Genomic DNA, 21,175 nt, shown 5'->3' on the forward strand with positions numbered 1-21,175 from the left:
GGGGAGCTACAATAACTACATAATTTATATCAGAACAAGAAAATTTACAAATGACAGATATTGCTCCTTTTGTCAAAGATGTCATAGCAAGCTACTACACATAGTCACTCCTATTTAACAGGGTGGTAAATGGTAGATACTAATCTTTTCAGCTGTGCACCCATCACTTATCCACAATTACAGACTTTCAAACCATTATATTGCTCACTTGTTAAGATTTTAGTGTCCAGGAGGAAAAAGACAAGAAAGGATAGACTTTAGGTCACATGTCTTAAGCTTTCTAAAATAAATCTTTGCAATATCTTCCTTACATCAATTAGACTTAACAGATCTTCCTCTATTACAAGGCAAATACACTGATTAAGCTTCTTTTTCTCCCAAGATTGGTGTGAACCTTTTTTTTTTTTTTAACGTTTTCCTGTAACTCTGAGTGGAGGGTTGGGGACCTAAGTGGAGATCTTGGATTGTGACTTCTTGTGAAGCTTCGCGTCTCCTTCGATCATTTTATTCACTCGGGTCAAAGCTTGACTTGACCACTAGCCATTTCCTCTGGGAGTCTTTTTTTTTTTTTTGGTAATACCAAGTATATACTTATGATACAACACTAAATTAACCATTGAAAAAAATAGTAGATGTTTGATTTGGATGTCAGAAGACGGATATGCCCTTAAATATTTTCAAGTAACTCGTCTGCAAAAGGCGACTTGAGACATGGACAATGCATGACATCTCTTCTCCTTGTTAATGCATTACATGTAGCTCTTACCAGAGTCATGTTTACATGCCAGCACCGTATGTGTACCGTGGACAGTGAAGCAGGATTTTTTTTTCTACTGGCCTTGAGATTTGATTCTTCACATGCAATGTGTTCTTTGGTAGACTTATCACTCAGTAGAATTAGGAAAAAATAGTACCACAGCATAGAAAAAGCCAGAAGTGGTGCTGTGGCTCAAGTGGCAGGGCACTAGCCTTGAGCAAAAAGTGTCCAAGGACAGTGCCCAAGCCCTGAGTTCAAGCCCCAGACCTGGCAAAAAAAATAAAATAAAAAAAAATAAATAAAGCCAGGTGAGGTGGCTCATGGCTGTAACCCTAGCTATTCAGGAGGCTGACATCTCAGGATCGCAGTTCAAAGCCAGCTAGGTCATTAAAGTCTGTGAGATTCTTATCTCCAATTAGCCACCAGAAAACCACAGTGGCTCAAGGGATAGGACAGTAGCCTTGAGCTGAATTGCTCGGGGCAGTGCCCAGGCTAGGAGTTCAAGCCCCTTGACCAACCAAAAAAAAAAAAAATAATAATATCGGGTCAGGAGTTTGGCTTAGTGGTAGAGTGCTTGCCTAGCATGCACAAAGACCCGGGTTCAATTCCTTGGTACCACATACATAGAAAAAAGCCGGAAGTGGTGCTGAGGCTCAAGTGGTAGAGCTCTAGCCTTGAGAAAGTCCAAGGACAGTGCTCAGGCCCTGAGCTCAAGCCCAAGACCGGCATCAATCAATCAATCAATCAATCAGTCAGCGAAGTTGAGTCATTAGTTAAAAACTCCCAGAAAGGGGCTGGGAGTGTAGCCTAGTGGTAGAGTGCTTGCCTAGCATGCACTAAGATTCAATTCCTCAGTGTGCTGTGGTTCAAGTGGTAGAACACTGGCCTTGAGAAAGCCCAAGGACAGTGCTCAGGCTCTGAGTTCAATCACGTTTCCAAGACAACTTTACAAAAAGAAGCAGTATCAACTGCCATGCTTTGAAAATCCATCATTAGTGAAGTTTCAGCTAGTGGTTCCAGGCCCTGAGCACAGCAGTTCACCTCAGTGTTGGAAATGGGGTGCATCTCGGAGTCCCACTCTTCCAGCCCTTGGGGAGCAAGCTGTCTGCAATCCAGATAGGTATGCAATCACAACAGTGATGAAGTGTCAGGACCTCAGATCAGAGAGGATAATGGAGAGAGACCCTGGCTGAAGGCCAATCAGTGAGCATCAGATTCCAGAATGCAGTATTAGAATGCTGCCGCCAGGTGGCAGTAGTGGAACATGGCGCCAGAACCTCAGGGAGAGATTGCTCCACTGGGACCAGCTGGGGTGACATTGTCTGAGCAGGGGACTCAGGAGAGCTAGGCACTGAGCAGAGCACATGCAAAGGTCCTGGGAGGCCTGGGAGATAGGGTTATGCATGGCCTTGAGTGCAGCCTGAGTCTTATAAGCCATACCCAAGATGGCTTATGCCTCCAGTTCCCTTTAATGTTACAGAAGTTTTTGTTTATTTGCTTGTTTTTTGTTTGTTTTTTTTTCTGTGTAGAGAGAAGCTCAGAGCTTCTCATCTCAGGATGAACTCAAAATTGCAATCCTCCTGTCTCAGCCTCCAGGGAGTGCTAGGATCTGGTTTCTCATGTTTCTATCCGGTGAAGAAGAAAGAGAAATAACCAGGTACCATACCTGTAACCCTAGCTACTCAGGAGGCTGAGATCTGAGAATTGAGATTCAAAGAAAAGTCTGAGACTCACAGGCAATGAATTACCAAAAAGCTGGAAGTGGAGCTGTGGCTCAAATGATAGAGCACTAATCCTGAGTGAAAAAAAGCCGGGTACCGATGGCTCATACTTGTAGTCCTGGCTACTAGCTACTCTGGAGGCTGAGATCTGAGAATCACGGTTCGAAGTCAATGTAGGCAGGGAAATCCGTGAGACTCTTACCTCCAGTGAACCACGTAAAAACTGGAAGTGGAGCTATGGCTCAAGTGGTAGAGTGCTAACCATGAGGGAAAGATCTCAGGGACAGTGCCCAGGCCCTGTGTTCAAGCCCCAGGACCGACAAGAGAGAGAGACAATATGAGAGGGGGCGAGGAGCTAAGGGACAGCCTTCAAGCCCTGAGTTCAAGGCTCAGTACTGGCCTACATGGGGCTTTTGTACTTTGCAGCTCAGACACACTCATTCTGGTCTCTGCCCTCTCTAGCTCAGGGCTGGAACAGTTTATGCTGGAGGCCCTAGACTCCATCCCCAGCAGATGGCCCGAGAATCTTAATGCTAACTTGGGTTTTCAAGCTTTAGCTGAGCCTCACAGCTGACTTTGTCACCGTGATGCAGGAGAATCAGATCACAGAGTGGCTCTGGGCCTCAGTTTCCCCACCTACATTTGGGGGATATTGCAGTTGCCTAAGGCAGACTGAAGGGAAGATTCTGTGGGAGGTGAGGTTCTGGCCTAGGTTTTCATGCTCATATAGCAGGGGACGTTTGGCCTGGAAGTTTCTAGAACCTAGGTCCCAGCCTGGGTGGGTGAAGATAACCAAGTCATGGGCCCGCAGACCCCTGGCCAGCTAAACAGGGCAGCTGGGCTGTGTCTCCTCCTCTTTAGTCTCCAGCTGCAGCCCAGCCCAGGGGCCAATATCCCTCTGTCCTCTCCCTGGGGCTGGCTGGCCTGCCTGTGAGGTCAGAGGTCAGCTCCCCTCCCCATAGCCCTTGGAATGAGGACAGGCCAGTTATGCTAGAGCCTCTCAGGACAAAAGCTACATTTTTTTTGGGGGGGGGGGGGCGCTAGGACCACCCAGTTGCCAGCCCTCAGCAGGAAATCAGAGACTTAGGGGAGATCCTGGCATGTGGGGAACAGCACCAAGGGAAACTGAGGCACAATGTGATCGCCCCCTTCCCTACACACTAAAAAGGCCTAGTCAGACAGGGCTGGGGGCACAGGAAGCTGGAGAGGTGGGAACTGGGCCCTTGTCAGTGTCCCCAGAGGCTGTGCAGCCTCAAGGCCCCTCAGCAACCTCTCTGAGACATGTTGGCCTTGGAATGAAGATAGAGACTTGGTACTGGATCCCCCAAGGGGGAAGGTGGGTGAGCCCCCCCTCCTGTGGGAATGCCCATTTCTGGACAGAGTGGTTAGAGCTTGTGGACAAAGGGCCACAGGTGACAGGGGAGGGCATGCAGGTGGCAGTACAGTGATTTGTTTTTCTCTTTTCTCCAATAGCCTGGGAGAGACCAGCTCAGGCTAGCTGGGGCTGGAGTGGGGCTGCTGGGCTGAGAGCCAAGGTGGCCGTGGCCTTGGGCCTCCCCACTGCTCTCCTACCTGGCCACGATGACCTTGAGCCTGTCCTGAGTCCCTAGCATGGAAAATTGTGTGTGTGTGTGTGTGTGTGTGTGAGAGAGAGAGAGAGAGAGAGAGAGAGAGAGAGAGAGAGAGAGAGAGAGAGAGAGAGAGAGAGAGAGCGAGCAAGCCCCAGAAAATGTGCACAGCCTCAGTCCAGTTTCTGGTTTGGGTTTGGAGGCTTCGAACTAGCATCCACCAGTCACCTGGGGCCCCTCTGTCCTGTCTCCATGGGACTGCGTGGTAACAAAAGGCTCTGTGCTCGTGGCTCATGCCTGGGATCCTTGCCACTCAGGAGGCAGAGACCTGAGGATTGTAGTTTGAAGCCTGCCTAGGCAGGAAAGGCTGTGAGACTCATTATCTCCAACAAACCACAGAAAAAGCTGGAAGTGCTGCTGTGGCTCAAGTGGTAGAGTGCTAGCCTTGAAAAAGCCCAAGGACAGTGCCCAGGCCCTGAGTTCAAGCCACAGGACTGGCAAAAAAAAAAAAAAAAAAAAGTGAATGTTGGGTGCTGGTGCCTCACGTAATTCTAATTCCGCAGGAGTTTGAGATGTGTGAATTGTGGTTCAAAGCCAGCCCAGGCAGGAAAATCAGGGAGGTTTATTTCCAATGCACCGCCAAAGAGCGGGAAGTGCAGCTGTGGCTCAAGTGATGGGGCACAAGTCCTGAGAGCAAAAGCTCAGTGACAGTGGCTCACGCCTATAATCCTTACTCAGGAAGCTGAGATCTGAGATTCGAAGTTCAAAGCCAGCCCGGGCACTAAAGACTGGGAGACTCTTATCTCCATTTAATCACTAGATAATGGGAAGTGGGGCTGAGGCTCAAGGGTAGGGTGGTAGTCTTGATCTGAAGAGCTCAGGGACAGCACCAAGGCCCAGAGTTCAAACCCCATGACCCCCCCCAAAAAAAAAACAACTCAGGGACAGCTAGGCCCTGAGTTCAAGCTCCCCCCCGCCCCACAGTTGTCAGGAGGGGAAAGGACACTACCTCAGAACCTGGGGCCTCCTCTGGACACCCTGGGAAGACTGGTAACAGCTGCCACCGAGGTGGGGAGCTGGCTCCTCAGGGAGACAGCCACCACCAGCTGCTCTGGGCTGGAGCAGAGGATCTGCCCAAAGGATGACAGCAAATGGGCTAAGCAGAACTGAGGTTCCTTTTTCAAAGGGGAGGAAGGCAGGCCTGACAAACAAGCCGTGCAAAGGCCCAGAGGCAGTACCAGACCCCCAGAGAGTGGTAAGACCCACAGCCCTACTAGAGAGGTCATGGGACAGCCGAGGACAGGAGGTGTGGCCCTCACTGCATATCCGGTACACCCCTCCCATCCCTAAAACGGGGACCAGGTGTCCAGTGAGACACTGAAGGCCACAGGACCAGGAAGGAGTCACTTCAGCCATGGTTTATTGCTGACTTTGTGGACATCTGGAATTACAGCTAGGTGAGAGCCCCCTCTTCCAGCACCACAGGTATAAGGCACCCCATTGACTGTCCCTCACCTTCCCCCCCCCAAAAAAACAGCTCAAGCCAGTCTTAAAGTCAGAAGTGTTTTGTCTGGTTTTAATATCTCATCAGCTTTACAGGGGTTACAATTGTCTTAAATATTTCTGAACTTTAAATACAATCTGCATAATAATGTTATAAAATGTAAACTTTCAGTGTTTTTTTTTTTTAATTTCAAAATCCCACCTTTTTTTTTTTTTTTTTTGGCCTTTTCAATTTTTTTTCCTTTTTTTTTTTTTCTTTTCTTTTAATACCCAAATGTTCTGGACAACTGAAGTTGTCACAGCCACCCTATCGTTCATCAGAGCGACTGCGGGCCCAGCCAGAGGTAGAGAGCAGTTTATAACCTTTATTTAAGTTTATTTTTCTTTCACCTGAGTTTGGGCGTGGTCTGCACGCCTTCTGACAAAGCCCCAGAGAAATTGAAATTTCACAGATTTGAGAATGAAAAAAAAAAAAAAAAAAGGCTGTTTTCATGTTTGCCAAAAGAGGGGGAAAAAAATGCAAAAGCCAAAACTGGGGGGGGGGGGAGGGAGGTACAAAGCAGATAGAATTAAAAGGGAAAAACAATGTGACTCAACAGAAAATGCAGAACTCAAAAAATAAACCCCAAAATAAAAATAAAAAGTAAAAAACAGAACCCAGCCGTCCCCATACCTGATCAGACAGCCCCATGCCAGCAGAAAGGCTCATAAGGAACGTTTAGAAACAGCCTGTCCAAGGGTCCTGCCCCACCCCATTCCACAGCCCCTCTTGGCCCTGAGTCTGGGGTTCCCCTCTATCCCCTCTCAGACCCTATGGTGCCAGATAGTTGGTGCCTTGGCCTCTTGTTTCATTTGCATAAAGGGGTGCCAATCACACCCCCAAATATACCTTCTAAATCCATGGTAGGTGGTGGAGGGGTGATGGCTAGGGTGGGAGACCAAGAGGGAGGCTTCTGGCACAGTACAGGGGTCACACAGACCCCCTCCCCTCATTTCTCCCTCTCTTTGTCCCACCATCTGTCCCACAACTATGACCCACAGGCTTCGAATCCCCAGTCAGGATTCATTTCTGCGCAGGCGGGACCCCCAAGACTACATGGGAGACATCCGACTGCCATGACAGGATAGCTCAAGATGGAAGGGGCCTCCTGGGCTCCTCCTTGGGGGTGGGGGGTAGGTGAGCTGGAGGGTGGGAGAGGAGGCAGGTGGAACATGCTCTTTGGGGCATCAAAAAAGACCTGAGGTAGACAGAAATGTACAGAAGACAGTCGTCCCCCCCCACACACAGTGTCCCAGCCTGGCAGGGACAGGGATGGGGGTCCCTGAGGCAGCTGGGCCAGAGCCCTGGGCAGGAAGAGCAGAGCTGGATCACACAGAATCAAATGCAGCCAGAGTTCAGGGAGCTCTGAGGGGCTAGGACTGAATCTAGGGAATCAAAGTACCCATTTTCCAGGAATGATTGTGCTAAGACACCCCAACATACACTCACTCACACACACACACACACACACACACACAACACACACACACACTGTCTCCAACCTCCCTAAATGGGGCAGGCAGAAATTTCCAGAGAGAAAAGTCAAAAAGAGACTACCATCCCCTCCCCTGGAAGAGAAGAGAGGGGGTACATCCATCACCCTGAGATTTAGAAAGAAAGAAAGGTCCCCCCCTTCCTGGTAGGGGGGAATCAGGAGAGAAAAACTGGGGCTAAGGGGAAGAAAAGCCCCTCCTCCACCCCAGAGAAAGGGGCTCTGGGGATTCGAAGCTCCTGCAGCAGCTTCGTTAGGCCTGGCTCCCAGGGGCCCAATTAAGACATCCTGGGTCCACCTGGGACAGCCAGACAACTTCCCCACCACCACAAGATGGCAAAACCCAGCACCATCCTGTGCTACCTTGCTGGCACCAGGGGAGGCTGGCAGTGATACAGGCACAAAGACCCAGTGGCTTCCAGCAGGAATCAGGGGGCCTCCTGTGCCCAGTTACTAATGACTGTTCTGTAGGCCACAGGAGCTGGTCACCCCATTCTACAAGGAGCAGCGAGAAGACAGAAAGAGAAAGGAGATGAGAATGTAGGGGTGTCGGGGAAGCTGAGGCCCCAAAATCCACACCCTGAGCTAAGCCCAGCTTCCCCCAATCACCCCCATATTGATAGTCCCCCAAAGCAGCCCAGCAGATCATCCCTGAGACAGATACGCCCCGCCCTCCTTTTCCAGAACCCAGGGGTGCAGACAGTGCAGGCAGGCAGGCCTTGGAGGGCGCCACAGCCCTGAGTGCCAAGATCCAGTGTTCCAGGCTTGCCAGTCACCCAGCACCGACTTCCCAGAATAATCCAAGCCAGTTACCAGAAAGATTAAGCAGGTTATTACTGGGTTGGATTCTTTGCTTTCTTTCCCCCTTGCCCCAAGACCACATTCCCTGAAAGAACACAAATATATATGATATAGAGCTATATAGATATCCTAAGTCTGAAACTTCCCTGCCCTCCCAGAATAAAATAAGACTATTTACAAAGCTAAACCCCCCCAAAAAAAACTTTTTTAGAAAAAAAACCCTAGATTTTTGAGTGTCACTATTTCTTTTCTTTTTTTTTTTTAGGAAAAAAACAAAAGGAAATTCATACTTCTTAAAGCAACAGAAAAAAAAAAGTTTGTTTTTTTTTTTGTTTGTTTTTTTTTGTGTGTGTGTGTGTGTGACGATAGCTCCAGGGTTTCTTTCATTCAACACAAGGAAGGAGCTGACAGTGACGAATGCGTGATGAATAAAAATAAAATAAAAAATAATTAAAAACAAAAAAACCCAGCAGAACTGAGAACGGCACCCTACGGCAATGCATGAGGTAATAAATAGGTTGTCTTGGACCCCAGGGCGAGACCCCAGGGAGGCACTCCTGGCTTGTGGTGGTCTTCACAATCCATCTTTCTGAATGTCCAAAACCTTACAAATTCAAGTGTTCCTTGGTTTTCCCCTGTTTTATTAAATTTGCTTTATATTTATATTTATATATATGTATGTATGTATATATATCTATATTTTTTCCTCTCTCTCTCTCTCTCTCTTTTTGGCGTTAATGTGGCACCATTGTGAATCTCTGTCCTCCTCCACCCGTATTTTTTTTTCTTTTCTTTTTTTTTTTTTTTTTTGCCTTCTTGGCCCTGCCATGGCTGGTTGCCAGGACCTCCTACCCTGTTGGAGGGAAGGAAGTTGGCACCTCCTATAGGGGGGAGGGAAGGGGACATCCGTGATTCCAAGGAGCTATTCGGTGGGCAGCGATGCGGTGTGGTCAATTAAGGCAAGGCGTTATTTGAGGTAGAAGACGTGGGGGGCACAGACAGCCCGGTGGGCCCTGCCTGGCTGCCCCCACTGTTGCTGCTGGTCCCGCCGGCGCCTCCTCTGTTGCCAGTGTTGTTACCTGTACCCCCACTGCCACTGCCTTTGTTGGGCGCTGAGGGGGGCGTGGGGGCTGGGGGCTGGGCAAAGAGCACTCCTGACAGGAAGACAAGAAGAAGAAAGGTGTCACCCAGAACTGGGTACCCAACTAGATGTCATCCAGCATAATAAGTTTCTCGACTCCTTTCAGTCAAAGACAACCCCCCTCAAAAAAAAAAAAAGTCCATCCGTCCATCCCTAGATCCAACAGACACCCTTGGCTCTGACCCCATGGACTGTTGGACTGTCCACCACGCAAACCAGACTGTACTGTGTCAGGAGCGCCACCTAGTGGCCTGACTCCACTGTGATGGAAACCAAGGGGATAGGGTACCGTGAATGGCTCAAGCCTATAATCACAGCTACATGGGAGGCACAGATCAAAGAAGTCTGACTTAAGGCTCAGGCAAACTCATGAGATTCATCTCAATCAACAAGCCAGGCATGGTGTGTTCGTGCCTGTCGTCCCCGTCACAGGACTATACTAGCAAGTTCATGGTCAGAGACTGCCCCAAGCAAACACATGAGAGCATGTCTACAAAATAACCAAAGCAAGCCAGGCATGGGGTAAGCTCATATCCTAGCTATTCTGGAGGCGGAGATATGAGGACTGAAGCTGGAAGCTGGAGTAGGCAAGGAAAGTCTGTGAGACACTTAACACCACTGAACTACCAAAAACAACTGCAAGTAGAGCTGTGGGCCAAAGTGGTAGAGTGCTAGCCTAGAGTGAAAAACAATCTCATGGACTGTGCCCAGGTCCTGAGTTCAAGCCCCAGGACCAGCACAATAGAGGGGAGTAAAAATAAAAATGGGAACACTACTTGCAAAAGGAGAAAGAAGCTGGGCATGGTGGCTTACGCCTATAATCCTAGCTACTCAGGAGGCTAAGATCTGAAGATTGTGGTTCAAAGCCAGCCCAGGCAATAAAGTTCATGAGACTCTTATCTCCAATTAACCAGCAGAAAACGGGAAGAGGGGCTGTTGATTAAGGGGTAGGGCAGTAGCCTTGAGCTGAAGAGCTCAGGGATAGCACTCAGGCCCAGAGTTCAAGTCCCATGACCCACAAAAAAGAGAGAGAGAATACACAATAGAGATTACTGTGCTGCTCCCGTTCCTTTTAGAGCCAGCCATCACCGGCGGCTCTCCCCGTCCCCGACCCCCAAGTCCGGGCTCCACCAGGCAGAGCTGGGTCCACCCCAGGGCCAGCGGCCTCCAGTCCTACCTGTGTACATGATACCATTGATCTCTACCGACATGCTAATACTGTTGCTGCCGTTACTGCTGGTCAGGCTCACGGCGGAGTCCTGGCGGCTCTCAGAGGCTGCTGGGAAAGAAGAGAACAAGAGAATGGCCATTTATGATCACAAATGCTTTGGGTTCATTTCCTGCCTTGGCTATCTCAGTCCCTTGGCTTTGTTTAGTTTGAGGGATTTGCACTCCCCCCTCCCGCCAGATTCTGAGTTCCATGTCCAGTATTGCTAATAACTCAGGACAGCTCTGTGCCAATTGGCTCACATCTGTAACCCTAGCTATTGTGAGGCTGAGAATCTGGAAGGTTGTGGTTTAAGGCCAGCCTGGGCAGAAAAGTCCACAAGATTCTATCTGCAGGGCCAAGAGTGTGGCCTGGTGGTAGAGTGCTTGCCTAGTATCCACGAAGCCCTGGGTTCTATTCCTCAGTACCACATAAAAGCTGGAAGTGGTGCTGTGGCTCAAGTGGTAGTGTTAGCCTTGAGTAAGCTCAAGGACAGTGCCCAGACCCAGAGTTCAAGCCTCAGGTCTGTAAAAAAAATTCTATCTGCAAATAATCTGTCAAAAGCAGAACTGGAGGTTTGGCTAAAGTGGTAGAGCACCAGATGAACAAACCCTTTCAAAGTGTCAGGCCCTAATTTCAGGTACCAATAACAGCATGGAAACAAAAATGACTTATTTCCTGTTACCTGGAGGAAATTCTACCCATAGGTTCCCTTGAATTCAACCAACTGGGGACTGAAAATATTTAGAAAGAAAATTACATCTGAGGCTGGCAGCATAGCTCAAATAGAAGAGCATCTGCCTGCTGGGTGCCAGTGGTTCATGCCTGGAATCCTAGCTACTCAGGAGGCTGAGATCTGAGGATTGAGGTTCAAAGCTAGCCTGGGCACGCAAGTCTGTGAGACTCTTATCTCCAAATTAACCACCAGAAAACCAGAAGTGGTGCTGTGGCTCAAAGTGGTAGAGGGTTAGCCTTGAGTGAAAGAGCTCAGGGATAGTGCTCCAACCCTGAGTTCAAGTTCTACAAATGACCAAAAAGAAAAAAAAAGAGCATCTGCTTGGTAAACCCAGAGCCTGAACTCGAACCGTAGTACCCAAACAACAAAAACAAAAAAATCAAATAGCTCCTGAAGAGAACATGTTATTAACTGCTATATAATATAGTGTAACAGCGCTGCACGGGCTGACATTGAATCACTTTCAATACGCCAGGTAAATATGTGGTGTACAGGTCATCTGCAAATATAATCTGGAGCTGGTACTGGACTTGAACCTGGCACTCATACTTAGCTTTATCTACACAAGGCTTGCACACCTTGAGTCACACCTCCACTTTTAACTTTTTGTTGGTGAATTAGAGATCAGAGTCTCATGAACAGGCTTGGCTTCAGAAGTATACCCTTCAGATCTCATTGTTTGTTTGTTTTTTTTTGCCAGTCCTGAGGCTTGAACTCATGGCATGAGCACTATCCTTGGGCTTTCCTCAAGGCTAGTGCTCTACCTCTTGAGTCACAGTCCTACGTCTGGCTTTTCCTGTATGTATATGGTACTGAGGAATCGAACCCAGGGCTTTGTGCATGCTATGTGAGCACTCTACCACTAGGCCGAGGTCCCAGCCCCAGATTTCAGTCTTCTGTAGCTATAGTAACAGGAGTGAGCACTCTTTTCTTCCCTCCTTCGGTTGGTCATGGGGCTTGAATTCTGGGCTAGTGCTCTATCACCTGAACCACAGCACCACTTCCAATTTTCTGGTGGTTAATTGGAGGTAAGTCTCACAGACTTTAGTGCCTAGGCTGGCAATGAACCACAATCCTCAGATCTCAGCCTCCTGAGTAGCTAGGATTACTGGGGCCCAGCTGAACTTGCCCCCGGACCCCTTCAGGTGGAGTGCTCTACCACTCAGGCCACAGCTCCATTTCCAGCTTTTTGTGGTTCATAGGAGATAGGAGTCTCAAGGACTATCCTACCTAGGTTGACCTGGAACTGTGATCCTTAGATCTCAGCTTTCTGAGTTAGGTTTACAGACATGAGCCTGTCCAGTTCCCAGCTAAGCTTTTGCATTTTTGAGACAGGGTCTTGCTATGTGACCCCAAGCTTCTGGAAACTCAAACCTTCCTGTCTCAGCCTCCTGAGTGTTGCAATTAAAGGTATGCATGCACAGTGCCAATCACCTAAAATTAAAATTAAACTCTAGTTACTTGTCCATCCCCAGTGAGATGGAACTGGACAGTTTTTTTGTTGTTTTTTTTTTTTGGCTAGTACTAGGCCTTGAACTCAGGGCCTGAGCACTGTCATTGGGTTTTCTCAAGGCTAGAGCTCTACCACTCGAGCCACAGCACACTTCCAACTTTTTTTTTTTTTTTTTCTAGGTACATGGTACCGAGGAATCAAACCCAGGTCTTTGCGCAGTCTACTCTACCACTAGGCCAAACTCCCGACTCTTGAACAGCTCTTTATGTGAATTCACGAGTCCTAGCCATCACTGTTCCCCCCGCACCCCTTTTTTTGTCAGTCATTGAGACCTGAACACTGGGCTGGGCACTGGCCCTGCCTGAGCTCTTCAGCTCAAGGCTACCACCACCCTATCCCTGAAGCCACAGCCCCACGTCCGGTTTTCTAGTGGTTCACTGGAGATAAAGAGTCTCAAGGACTCTTTAGTGCCCAGGCTGGCTTTGAACCACAATCCTCAGATCTCAGCCTCCTGAGTAGGTAGGATTACAGGTGTGAGCCACCACGCCCAGCTTAGTTTGCCTTTTTTTTTTGGTCTTGTTGATTTACAGCCACTCTTTACATAGGATGGCTCTGCAACCCTTATTTTGTCTGTGACACAGGAAACATGGCGTGCCTGGGCACTGGGTGGTACCTTGGCTATTGATTCGAATGCTCATGGGCAGCTGGGCCGTCATGGCCAGGAAGTTCTGCTGAAGGGCTCGCTGCATGAGCCGCTGGTGCTCGTCGGCTACCAGGGCCATCTTCTTTTCCGGAGGCTCCCCAGATTCCAGCTTCTCCCGCAGCTGCTCCAAGGCCGCTGCCTGGGCCGCTGCCGCTTGCACAGCCGCTGCTTGAGCTGCCACCACGGGGTGGCCTGCCAGGGACACAGGCAAGCGGCCCGGGACTGTGATAGGAAGGGCTGAATCCTCCTCTAGACAGAAGAAAAGCAGATGGTCGGGATGCCTTCAGAGCCTCCCGGGGGGGGGGGGGGGACAGACACCAGGAGGACCTGGATGGGCTGAAAGGGAGGGCTTCAAAGTCAAGCTAGGCCAGAGGTGGTGCTCACACCTGGAATCCTGGCTACTCAGGAGTCGGAGATCTGAGGATCACCGTTTGAAACCAGCCAGGTCACCAGGAAGACTCTTATCTCCAAGAAGTTACTCAGACAAAAAAAAAATCGAAAATGCAGCTGAGGCTCACGTGGTAGAATGCTAGCTTTGAGCACAAGAGCTCAGGGACAGGGCCCACACCCTGAGTTCAAGCCCCAGGATTGGCAAAATAAATACACCCTTCTTCTCTGACTGGAATGATTGGGATAAATATGTCCCATTCTGATTCCTGGTCTCTTTTTCTTCCTATTCCTCCCAGGGTCATACCTGGTGTTGCCTCTACTTGCTGGGTTCTCTGCTGTAGACCTCTGCAGACCCATGCCAAGGCCTGCAGCTTTTGAGTCTGGGAATCAGCATTTGGCTCCAAGCTGCTCCTGGATCTGCCTTCCATCTTTGTGGACCCATCGCTGTCTTTTTTTTTTTTTTTGGGGGGGGGGTTGTGGGCCTGGACACTGTCCTAGAGCACTTCAGCTCAAGGCTACTGCCCTCCCCCTGGAGCTTCAGCACCACTCCCAGTTTTCTAGTGGTTAATTGGAGATAAGAGTCCCACGGACTATTTATGCCCAGGTTGGCTTTGAACCACAATCTTCACATCTCAGCCTCCTGAGTAGCTAGGATTACAGGCAAGAGCCAACTGCACCGGCCCCATCTCTGTCTTGACACTATGGACAGCACCCATCTCATTATCTTCTCCCTTCCTGGGTGTGAGGCTTTGACCTTGGCTGAGGCTTCACTATCATTACAGTGGCACCCGTGGTTGCTGTTTTCTGTGTTAGGAAGGATTCAGAGGCCGGAGTGGGAGAAAAACCTGCTACCAGTGGGTAATGTTTGGCACAGATGGGGAGTTTGCCAGCAGGTATGTGGACACTGGGGTATGTTACACACTCAAGACCCCACAAACTCCACACATATATCTACTAACAAGCTCAAAAAAGCCCGTGACTCTTCCCGGGATACCGAGAAATAGATTTTCATGGTTTAAGAATTACAATGACAAATGTTAGAACAATCTCCACAAGTCTGTGTTGAGGATTTCAAAGCCTCACAAGGAAAGAACACAGAGATCAACCAAGAACACCTGCCAGGCTCCAGGGATGGAGGCTACAAATGGTTAGTGTCTAGATTAGGAAAGGATACAGTGCTCTCAATCTACCTCAGTGTAGACAGGAAAAACAGCATTCAATTAGTGATGTCTACCACGAACAGAAGACAAAACATGGGCGCTTGATACATAATGTCTGCCTTGGCACTACACTGGGAAGCAAGCCCCAGGGGCAGGCATGGAATTGGAGAAATGGTAATGGATTGGTAATGTCTGCATGGCTGTCGTCGTGGTCAGCTGGAAATGATTGATTGGCAATGCCTGGATCCTATAGTATCGATCAGCTGGAAATGACTGATTGGTAATGCCTGCTGGAAATCCTCTGGGTTCATGGTTTATCCCGAGTGGTATGAAAGATGTTTGCCCCAGGCCCATACCAGGCCCTCACCTTTCTTGATCTTGGGGGCTGGGGTGATGGAGCTGCCATTGGTGCTGGCGGCCAGGCCTAGGGAGGGCACAGGAATCTTGGGTGAGGACAGCATGCTATGGGCCCCACCGGGCGAGTAGGCGAAGAGTGAGCCTCCAAAGCTCTGGCGCCGACCCTCTCTGCGGTTGCTGTCAATGGCGGCCTGGAGCTCGTTGGGGCTGCTCAGGCCCCGCCTCTCACACTCGTAGGGATACAGATACTTCATGTACCTGTGGAGAGAAGGGCAGGGTGGTGGCTAGGCTGATTTGGGCTCCCGGGGTCATCCACAAAGCCCTGGGGAGATGGTGGCACCATCCCATCTCCCTAGAGCCCCTGTGCCTCTGCCTGACGATTGAAGGGAGGTGTCCCGAGAGGGGGTGTCCGAGTCCTCTGGTCACCCTCGCACCCCCGTGCTGCCCAGGCTGCCCCCTGCCCGCCCGCCGCTTACTGGGTGCGAAGGGTGAAGGCCGCACTGGTGATGGAGGTGGGTAAGTTGAGGCCTTTGGTGATCTCCCGCCACAGCTTCTTGTTGATGACCTCCACGAGGCCGCCTTTCTCTGTCACCAGCACGTACAGCATGAACAGGTCCAACACCTGCTTGGCCATGATGGGAATCCGGTTCACGGGCGTGCCTGCGGGGGAGACGCGGGGGGTGTGGGCACGGCCTGCTGAGGGGCCTCTGGTGTTCAGCTGGCCTGCAGGGGACATGGTGGGCCCTGCAGCGTGGGTCTGTCTCAGACCTCCATCTGTTCCGTGGAGGAGACCCTCAGTGACGACAGCCTTTGTCCCCAGATGTGGCCTGGTGTCCCTGGGATGGGTGTGAACTGCACAGCACCCCTGAGGCCAGGGGAGGGGGCGACAGGAGCAGGGGACACACAAGCCTTTGTTATTCCCCCTCCCTGTCTCCAACCACAGCAGCTGCCAAAACAAGGCAGCCTCCAGTCCCCAGGGCCCCTCCCTCCACTTCCCTGTCCCCCAGGGGCTGTGTGGGCTCAGTGGGGGCGGGGAGGGCTGAGCTGACGAGAGAATGGTAGACCAGGCCTGGCAGGAAGGTGGAGGGCCTACCACCAACTCAAATGTCTGCCCTGCTCTACTTCACAATCCCATGATGGCTACAGAAGGCGCCCCCAGCCTTTCCTGCTCCCCTAGATTTCCCAGGGCCTTCACACATGCTTCTCCCTTTCCCTCATCCTCACAAAGGCCAGCGAAGCCTGGGCCTCAGACCAGGAGGAGCCAGACTCAAACATCCTCCATGTCTGTAATTCTGGGCTCATGAAGCCATCTGTTTACTGACTGCGGTTCCTATTGTTGATCTGTTTTATGCAGAGTTTATGCACCCAGCCTGGCACATATCACTCATTAAAGTCACGTGGTGGCAGCTCTGGCCTGCAATCCTAGCTACTCAGGAGGCTGAGATCTGTGGATCATGGTTTAAAGCCAACTGGGGCAGGGAGCAGAAAAGTCTCCCTCTCTCTTTCTCTGCCAGTCCTGGCATTTGAGCTCAGGGCCTGTACACTGTCCTTGGGCATTTTCTCAAGGCTAGAGCTCTACCACTTGAGCCACAGCACCACTTCTGGCTTTTTCTATGTATGTGGTACCGAGGAATCAAACCTGGGTATTCGAACATGCTAGGCAAGCACTCTACTGCTAGGCCAAACTCCCAGCCCTTTGAGACTCTTATTTCTACTAAACTATCAAAAAGCTGGAAGTGACACTGTGGCTAGTGATAGAGGGCCAGAAGGGCTTAGGGACAATGTCCAGGTCCTGAGTTCAGGCCCCAAGATCAGGGGAAAAAATAAAACAAAACAACAAACAACAAAACAAACACTGGGAGACATCAAGGGAAGGGGTGACACATTGTCCAAAAAGAAATGTACTTGTGGCCAGGAGTTTGACCTAGTGGTAGAGTGCTTGCCTAGCATGCACAAAGACCCGGGTTTGATTCCTTGGTATCATATACATAGAAAAAGCTGGAAGTATTGCTGTGGCTCAAGTGGTGGCGCTCTAGCCTTGAGAAAGCTCAAGGACAGTGCCCAGGCCCTGAGTTCAAGCCCCAGGACCAGCAAAAAGAAAAATAAGAAATGTACTTGTTGGGCCAGAAGCATGGCCTAGCGAAACAGTGCTTGCCTACCATGCACAAAGCACTGGGTTCCATTCCTCAATACCACATACCTAGGAGAAGCCAGAAGTGGTGCTGTGGTTCAGGTGTTAAGAGCGCTATCCCTGAGAAAACTCAAGGACAGTAACTAGGACCTGAGATCCAGTCCCAGGACTGGTGGAGAAAGAAGAAAAAAAACAACAACAAAAAAAAGAAATGTACTTGTTATCTGACTTATATAACTGCAACCCCTCTGTACCTCTGTATATTACCTTTATAGTAACAATTTAAAAAAAAACTTTAAATAAAAATAAAAAATAAAGCTGGACTCGGTGGCTCACACCTGTAATCCTAGCTACTCAGGAGGCTGAGATCTGAGGATCAAGATTCAAAGCCAGCCAGGGCAGAAAAGGACCTGCGACTCTTTTTTTTTTTGCCAGTCCTGGGCTTGAGCTCAGGGCCTGAGCACTGTCCTTGGACTTTCTCAAGGCTAGAGCTCTACCACTTGAGCCTCAGCACCACTTCCGGCTTTTTGCTATGTATGTGGTATCGAGGAATCGAACCCAGGTCTTCGTGCATGCTAGGCAAGCACTTTAACCAGTAGGCCAAACTCCCGGCCCCATGACCTGCGACTGTTATCTCCAAATAACCTCTAGAAAATGGGAAGTGGGGCTTGGCTCAAGGGTAAGGCAGAAGAGCCCACACCCAGTTCAAGCCCTATGACCCACTAAAAAAATAAATAAACAAATAAATAAATAAACTAATTACTATCATTCTGGGTTCATGAGGCCCTAGGCCTCAGTTCCTGCCCTGAAAAGCAGGATGGTAACTGCCACCTCTCCCCAGTAGTCTAGGGGGTTTAGGTGCAAGTCTCACCCAGTGGTGGATATTTTGGGGATGCCACTCTCCCTGCTCAACCAAGTAAAATAAAAGGGGCTTATAGGAAAGAGAATAAGGGCGAAGGTGCAAATTCTCAGCCCCGAAGATTTCCACTCCAGCCCAATTATAAGAGGGACAGAACCTAGGAAGATAACAAAGGTTCTGAGGTGGGGTTCTAAGGGAAACTTAGGAGTTTGTTGGTTGGTAGTGATGGTCACAGATCCTCATGACTCTGTGTGATCAGGGGTTCAACTGAAGCGTCTGGATCCCTGGCCTTGCTGACCACATGCTCAGACTGGGCTACTGACAGCAGAGCAATTATGGTCCCTTCTAAGCCTGGGAGCTGGAGGCCGGGCAGAGGGGGTCAGAGGGGCTCATGCAGGTGTGGACAGACGATAAAAGAGACCGGGGTGATCTCTCTGGCCACACCAGGGGCAGCAGGCCTGGCCTGAGTTGGGGGCTGAGGATAAGATAGAGGGGCCTCCACCCAGGGACTGGGCCTAGATGCCCCACCCCGGCACAGGAGGGGTTAACTCGGAGGCCACTGAGCTGGGCAGGGGGGTCTGGAGGCCGCAGCCCCCCTCCCTTCCCCTCTCCCTTCCGGCCTGGAGGCTGTGTTTACACAAGCCCAGGGAGGGGCAGGGCGGGCACAAAGCGGGCTGGGGCTGGCGAGGCCCCTGCGAGGGCCCCCCGGCTGCAAGCTGCTGGACCACAGGCCCCCCTGCAACTGGACTCTGTCCCCTCCACCCTTTCCTGCTCCAGGGGCCCCCAGGCCATAGTCCTGCCTTGGGCCTCAGTTTCCTGCCCTAAAAAGCAGACTGGTAAAAACTCCACCCCTGGACAGTCCAAGGGGCTGAGGTTGTGAGTCCAGCCCTAAGGCAGGCACCCCTGGGCCAGGACTCAGGGGTGGCCAGGACCTGGAAACAACTGTTGGGTACACGAACACACACACACACACACACACTCACGCACGTCTTTCCCCCCAAGTTCAGTTTATTCCCATCACCAGGAACTGGGACTGTGCTAAACCTCAGTTTCTCTATGCTGGCACCTGCCCAGACTTGTCTTTGGCTGGTGTGTGCTGGCGGGACCACTCCAGGGCTCCTTACCTCAGGGGGGCTGTGCCCTGCCTGGAGGGACAAAGGGGGTTGGGCTGCAGGGTGGCTCACTAAATGTGCAACACACCAGCACCCGTGCACTATGTATATTTGGGGTCTTACTGGACACTGAGGGTTTCTGGAACACATCAGGAACTAGCTGTAGCACCGGTGCTGGCAATGGAGAAACTGAGTCCCCTTAGTGGGAGTGAGGGCAGGACTGGGTCTGGAATCTCAAATTGAATTAGCAAAAGCGGGAGGGGGGGAGAGGGGCTGTAGAGCCCACCTGGGGTCTAACTTCACTCCTCAAACAAAGGCTAGCCCTGTCCTTCACCTACAGGCCACAACTTGGTGAGGGGGGGGTGTCCTGGAAGCAAGGAACCCCTCTTACCCTGGAGGTATCTCAAAGTAGGGAGCCTCATGCCTGGTAATCCCAGTTACTCAGGAGGCTGAGATCTGAGGATCATGGTTCAAAGCCAGCCGGGGCAAGGAAAGTCTGTGAGCCCCCCTCTCCTTTTTTTTTTTTGGTCAGTTGAAGGTCAGTTGAGGGGCCTGGGTGCTGTCTCTAAGCTCTTCAGCTCAAAGCTAGCACTCTACCACTTAAGCCACCGTGCCACTTCCAGTTTTCTGATAGTTAATTAGAGATAAGAGTCTCACAGGGAGGAGAGTTTGGCTCGGTAGCAGAGTGCTTGTCTAGCATGCATGAAGACCTGTGTTTGATTCCTCGGTGCCACATATATGGAAAAAATTAGAAGTGGTTCTGTAGCTCAAGTGGTAGAGCTCAAGCCTAGAGAATGCCTAAGGACAGTTGCTCAGGTCCTGAGTTCAAGCCCCATGACTGGCAATGAAAAAAAAGTCTCACAGTCTTTTGTGCCGGGGCTGGCTTTGAACCGTGATCCTCAGATCTCAGCCTCCTGAGTAGCTAGAATTACAGGTGTGAGCCATCAGGGCCTGGCATCTGTAGGACTTTTCTCTCCAATGAACCACCCAAAAGCTGGGCATGGCACTGTGAGTCAACAAAAGCTCAGGGACAGCGCTCTACATTAGAACCCTGCCTCCTCCATCAGACCCTATCATCAGTATCTTAACTCCTCCATTAGACCTCCACCATCGAACCCCACACGGGCAGCCTGTCTCCACCATCAGACCTCAGGGCAAGACGTTTGCCTCCCCGATCTGAGCCCACTGCCTGGCTGCTCACTGGGCAGAGAAGTCGACTCACCTCGCTTCTGCATGAAGCTGAACAAATCATCCAGAAACTCCTTCCTCTTAGGGTCCCCGTCAAGTTCATAGAGCTGCGGAGAGAGGGAATTGGTCAGCAGGGGCTGGCACCAGGGCAGGAGCCATGTCCCCACTGGTGGGGACCAGTGCCCCCCCCCCCCGATTCTCCCGCAGCTGTAGCAGGCAGCTCTTGAGGCATGGGGCATCTAGGGTTTGGAAACAAACATGGAGGGGGCTACGAACAATAGGCGTTGGTCTCTGTATACCCTAGAGGCTGAAACTCAGTTGTGGGGGCACAGCCACCCCCTTTCCCCCACTAAGGGAGGTCCTTTCTAACTGCCAGAGCTTGAGGTCCCAGAGTTCCCCTGGGGGGGGCTAGTAGCTGTCACCCCAGTCTGTCTGCTGACACATTCCCATCCCCATCACTACTAATTCTAACAGAAAGATCCTCTTTCTGAGCCACGTCCTTGGGCTTCCATTCTGTTCTTTCTTTTGTGCTGATTCAAGGGCTTGAACTCAGGGCCTGGGAGCTGTCCCTGAGCTTTTTTTTTTTTTTGCTCAAGGTTGGCACACGACAGCATTGTGAGCTTCAGGACTTTTCTTTTGGTGGGAGGGAGGGGGTTGGGGATAGTCCTGAGGCTTGAACTCAGGCCCTGAGCACTATCCTTGGGCTTTCTCAAGGCTAGCATTCTACCACTTGATACCACTTCTGGCTTTTTCCTCTGTATGTGGTACCTAGGAATTGAACCCAGGTTTTCGTGTATGCTGGGCAAGCACTCTGCCACTAGGCCACACTCTCAGCTCCCTTCTGTGTGTTTTGCTG

At 50.6% G+C, this 21,175-nt stretch overlaps 1 protein-coding gene across 1 annotated transcript in view; it reads right to left on the minus strand.

The window, feature by feature from the left end:
* Positions 1 to 8,216: 8,216 nt before the first annotated feature.
* The window catches only part of Arid3a (AT-rich interaction domain 3A), a 33,309-nt gene continuing 20,350 nt past the window's right edge, over positions 8,217 to 21,175 (minus strand). Inside the window, exons 4-9 of the mRNA XM_090339715.1 lie at positions 20,354 to 20,426; positions 15,506 to 15,689; positions 15,040 to 15,287; positions 13,093 to 13,371; positions 10,201 to 10,302; positions 8,217 to 9,036 (exon numbers count right to left, since the gene is read on the minus strand). Of these exons, the coding sequence (XP_090195841.1) occupies positions 8,837 to 9,036; positions 10,201 to 10,302; positions 13,093 to 13,371; positions 15,040 to 15,287; positions 15,506 to 15,689; positions 20,354 to 20,426 (1,086 nt within the window). The 3' untranslated portion in view covers positions 8,217 to 8,836. The remainder of the gene's footprint in view (positions 9,037 to 10,200; positions 10,303 to 13,092; positions 13,372 to 15,039; positions 15,288 to 15,505; positions 15,690 to 20,353; positions 20,427 to 21,175) is intronic.

Source organism: Megascapheus bottae, chromosome 1 (assembly GCF_031878675.1).
Source record: "Megascapheus bottae isolate mThoBot1 chromosome 1, mThoBot2.hap1, whole genome shotgun sequence".
NCBI lineage: Eukaryota > Metazoa > Chordata > Mammalia > Rodentia > Geomyidae > Megascapheus > Megascapheus bottae.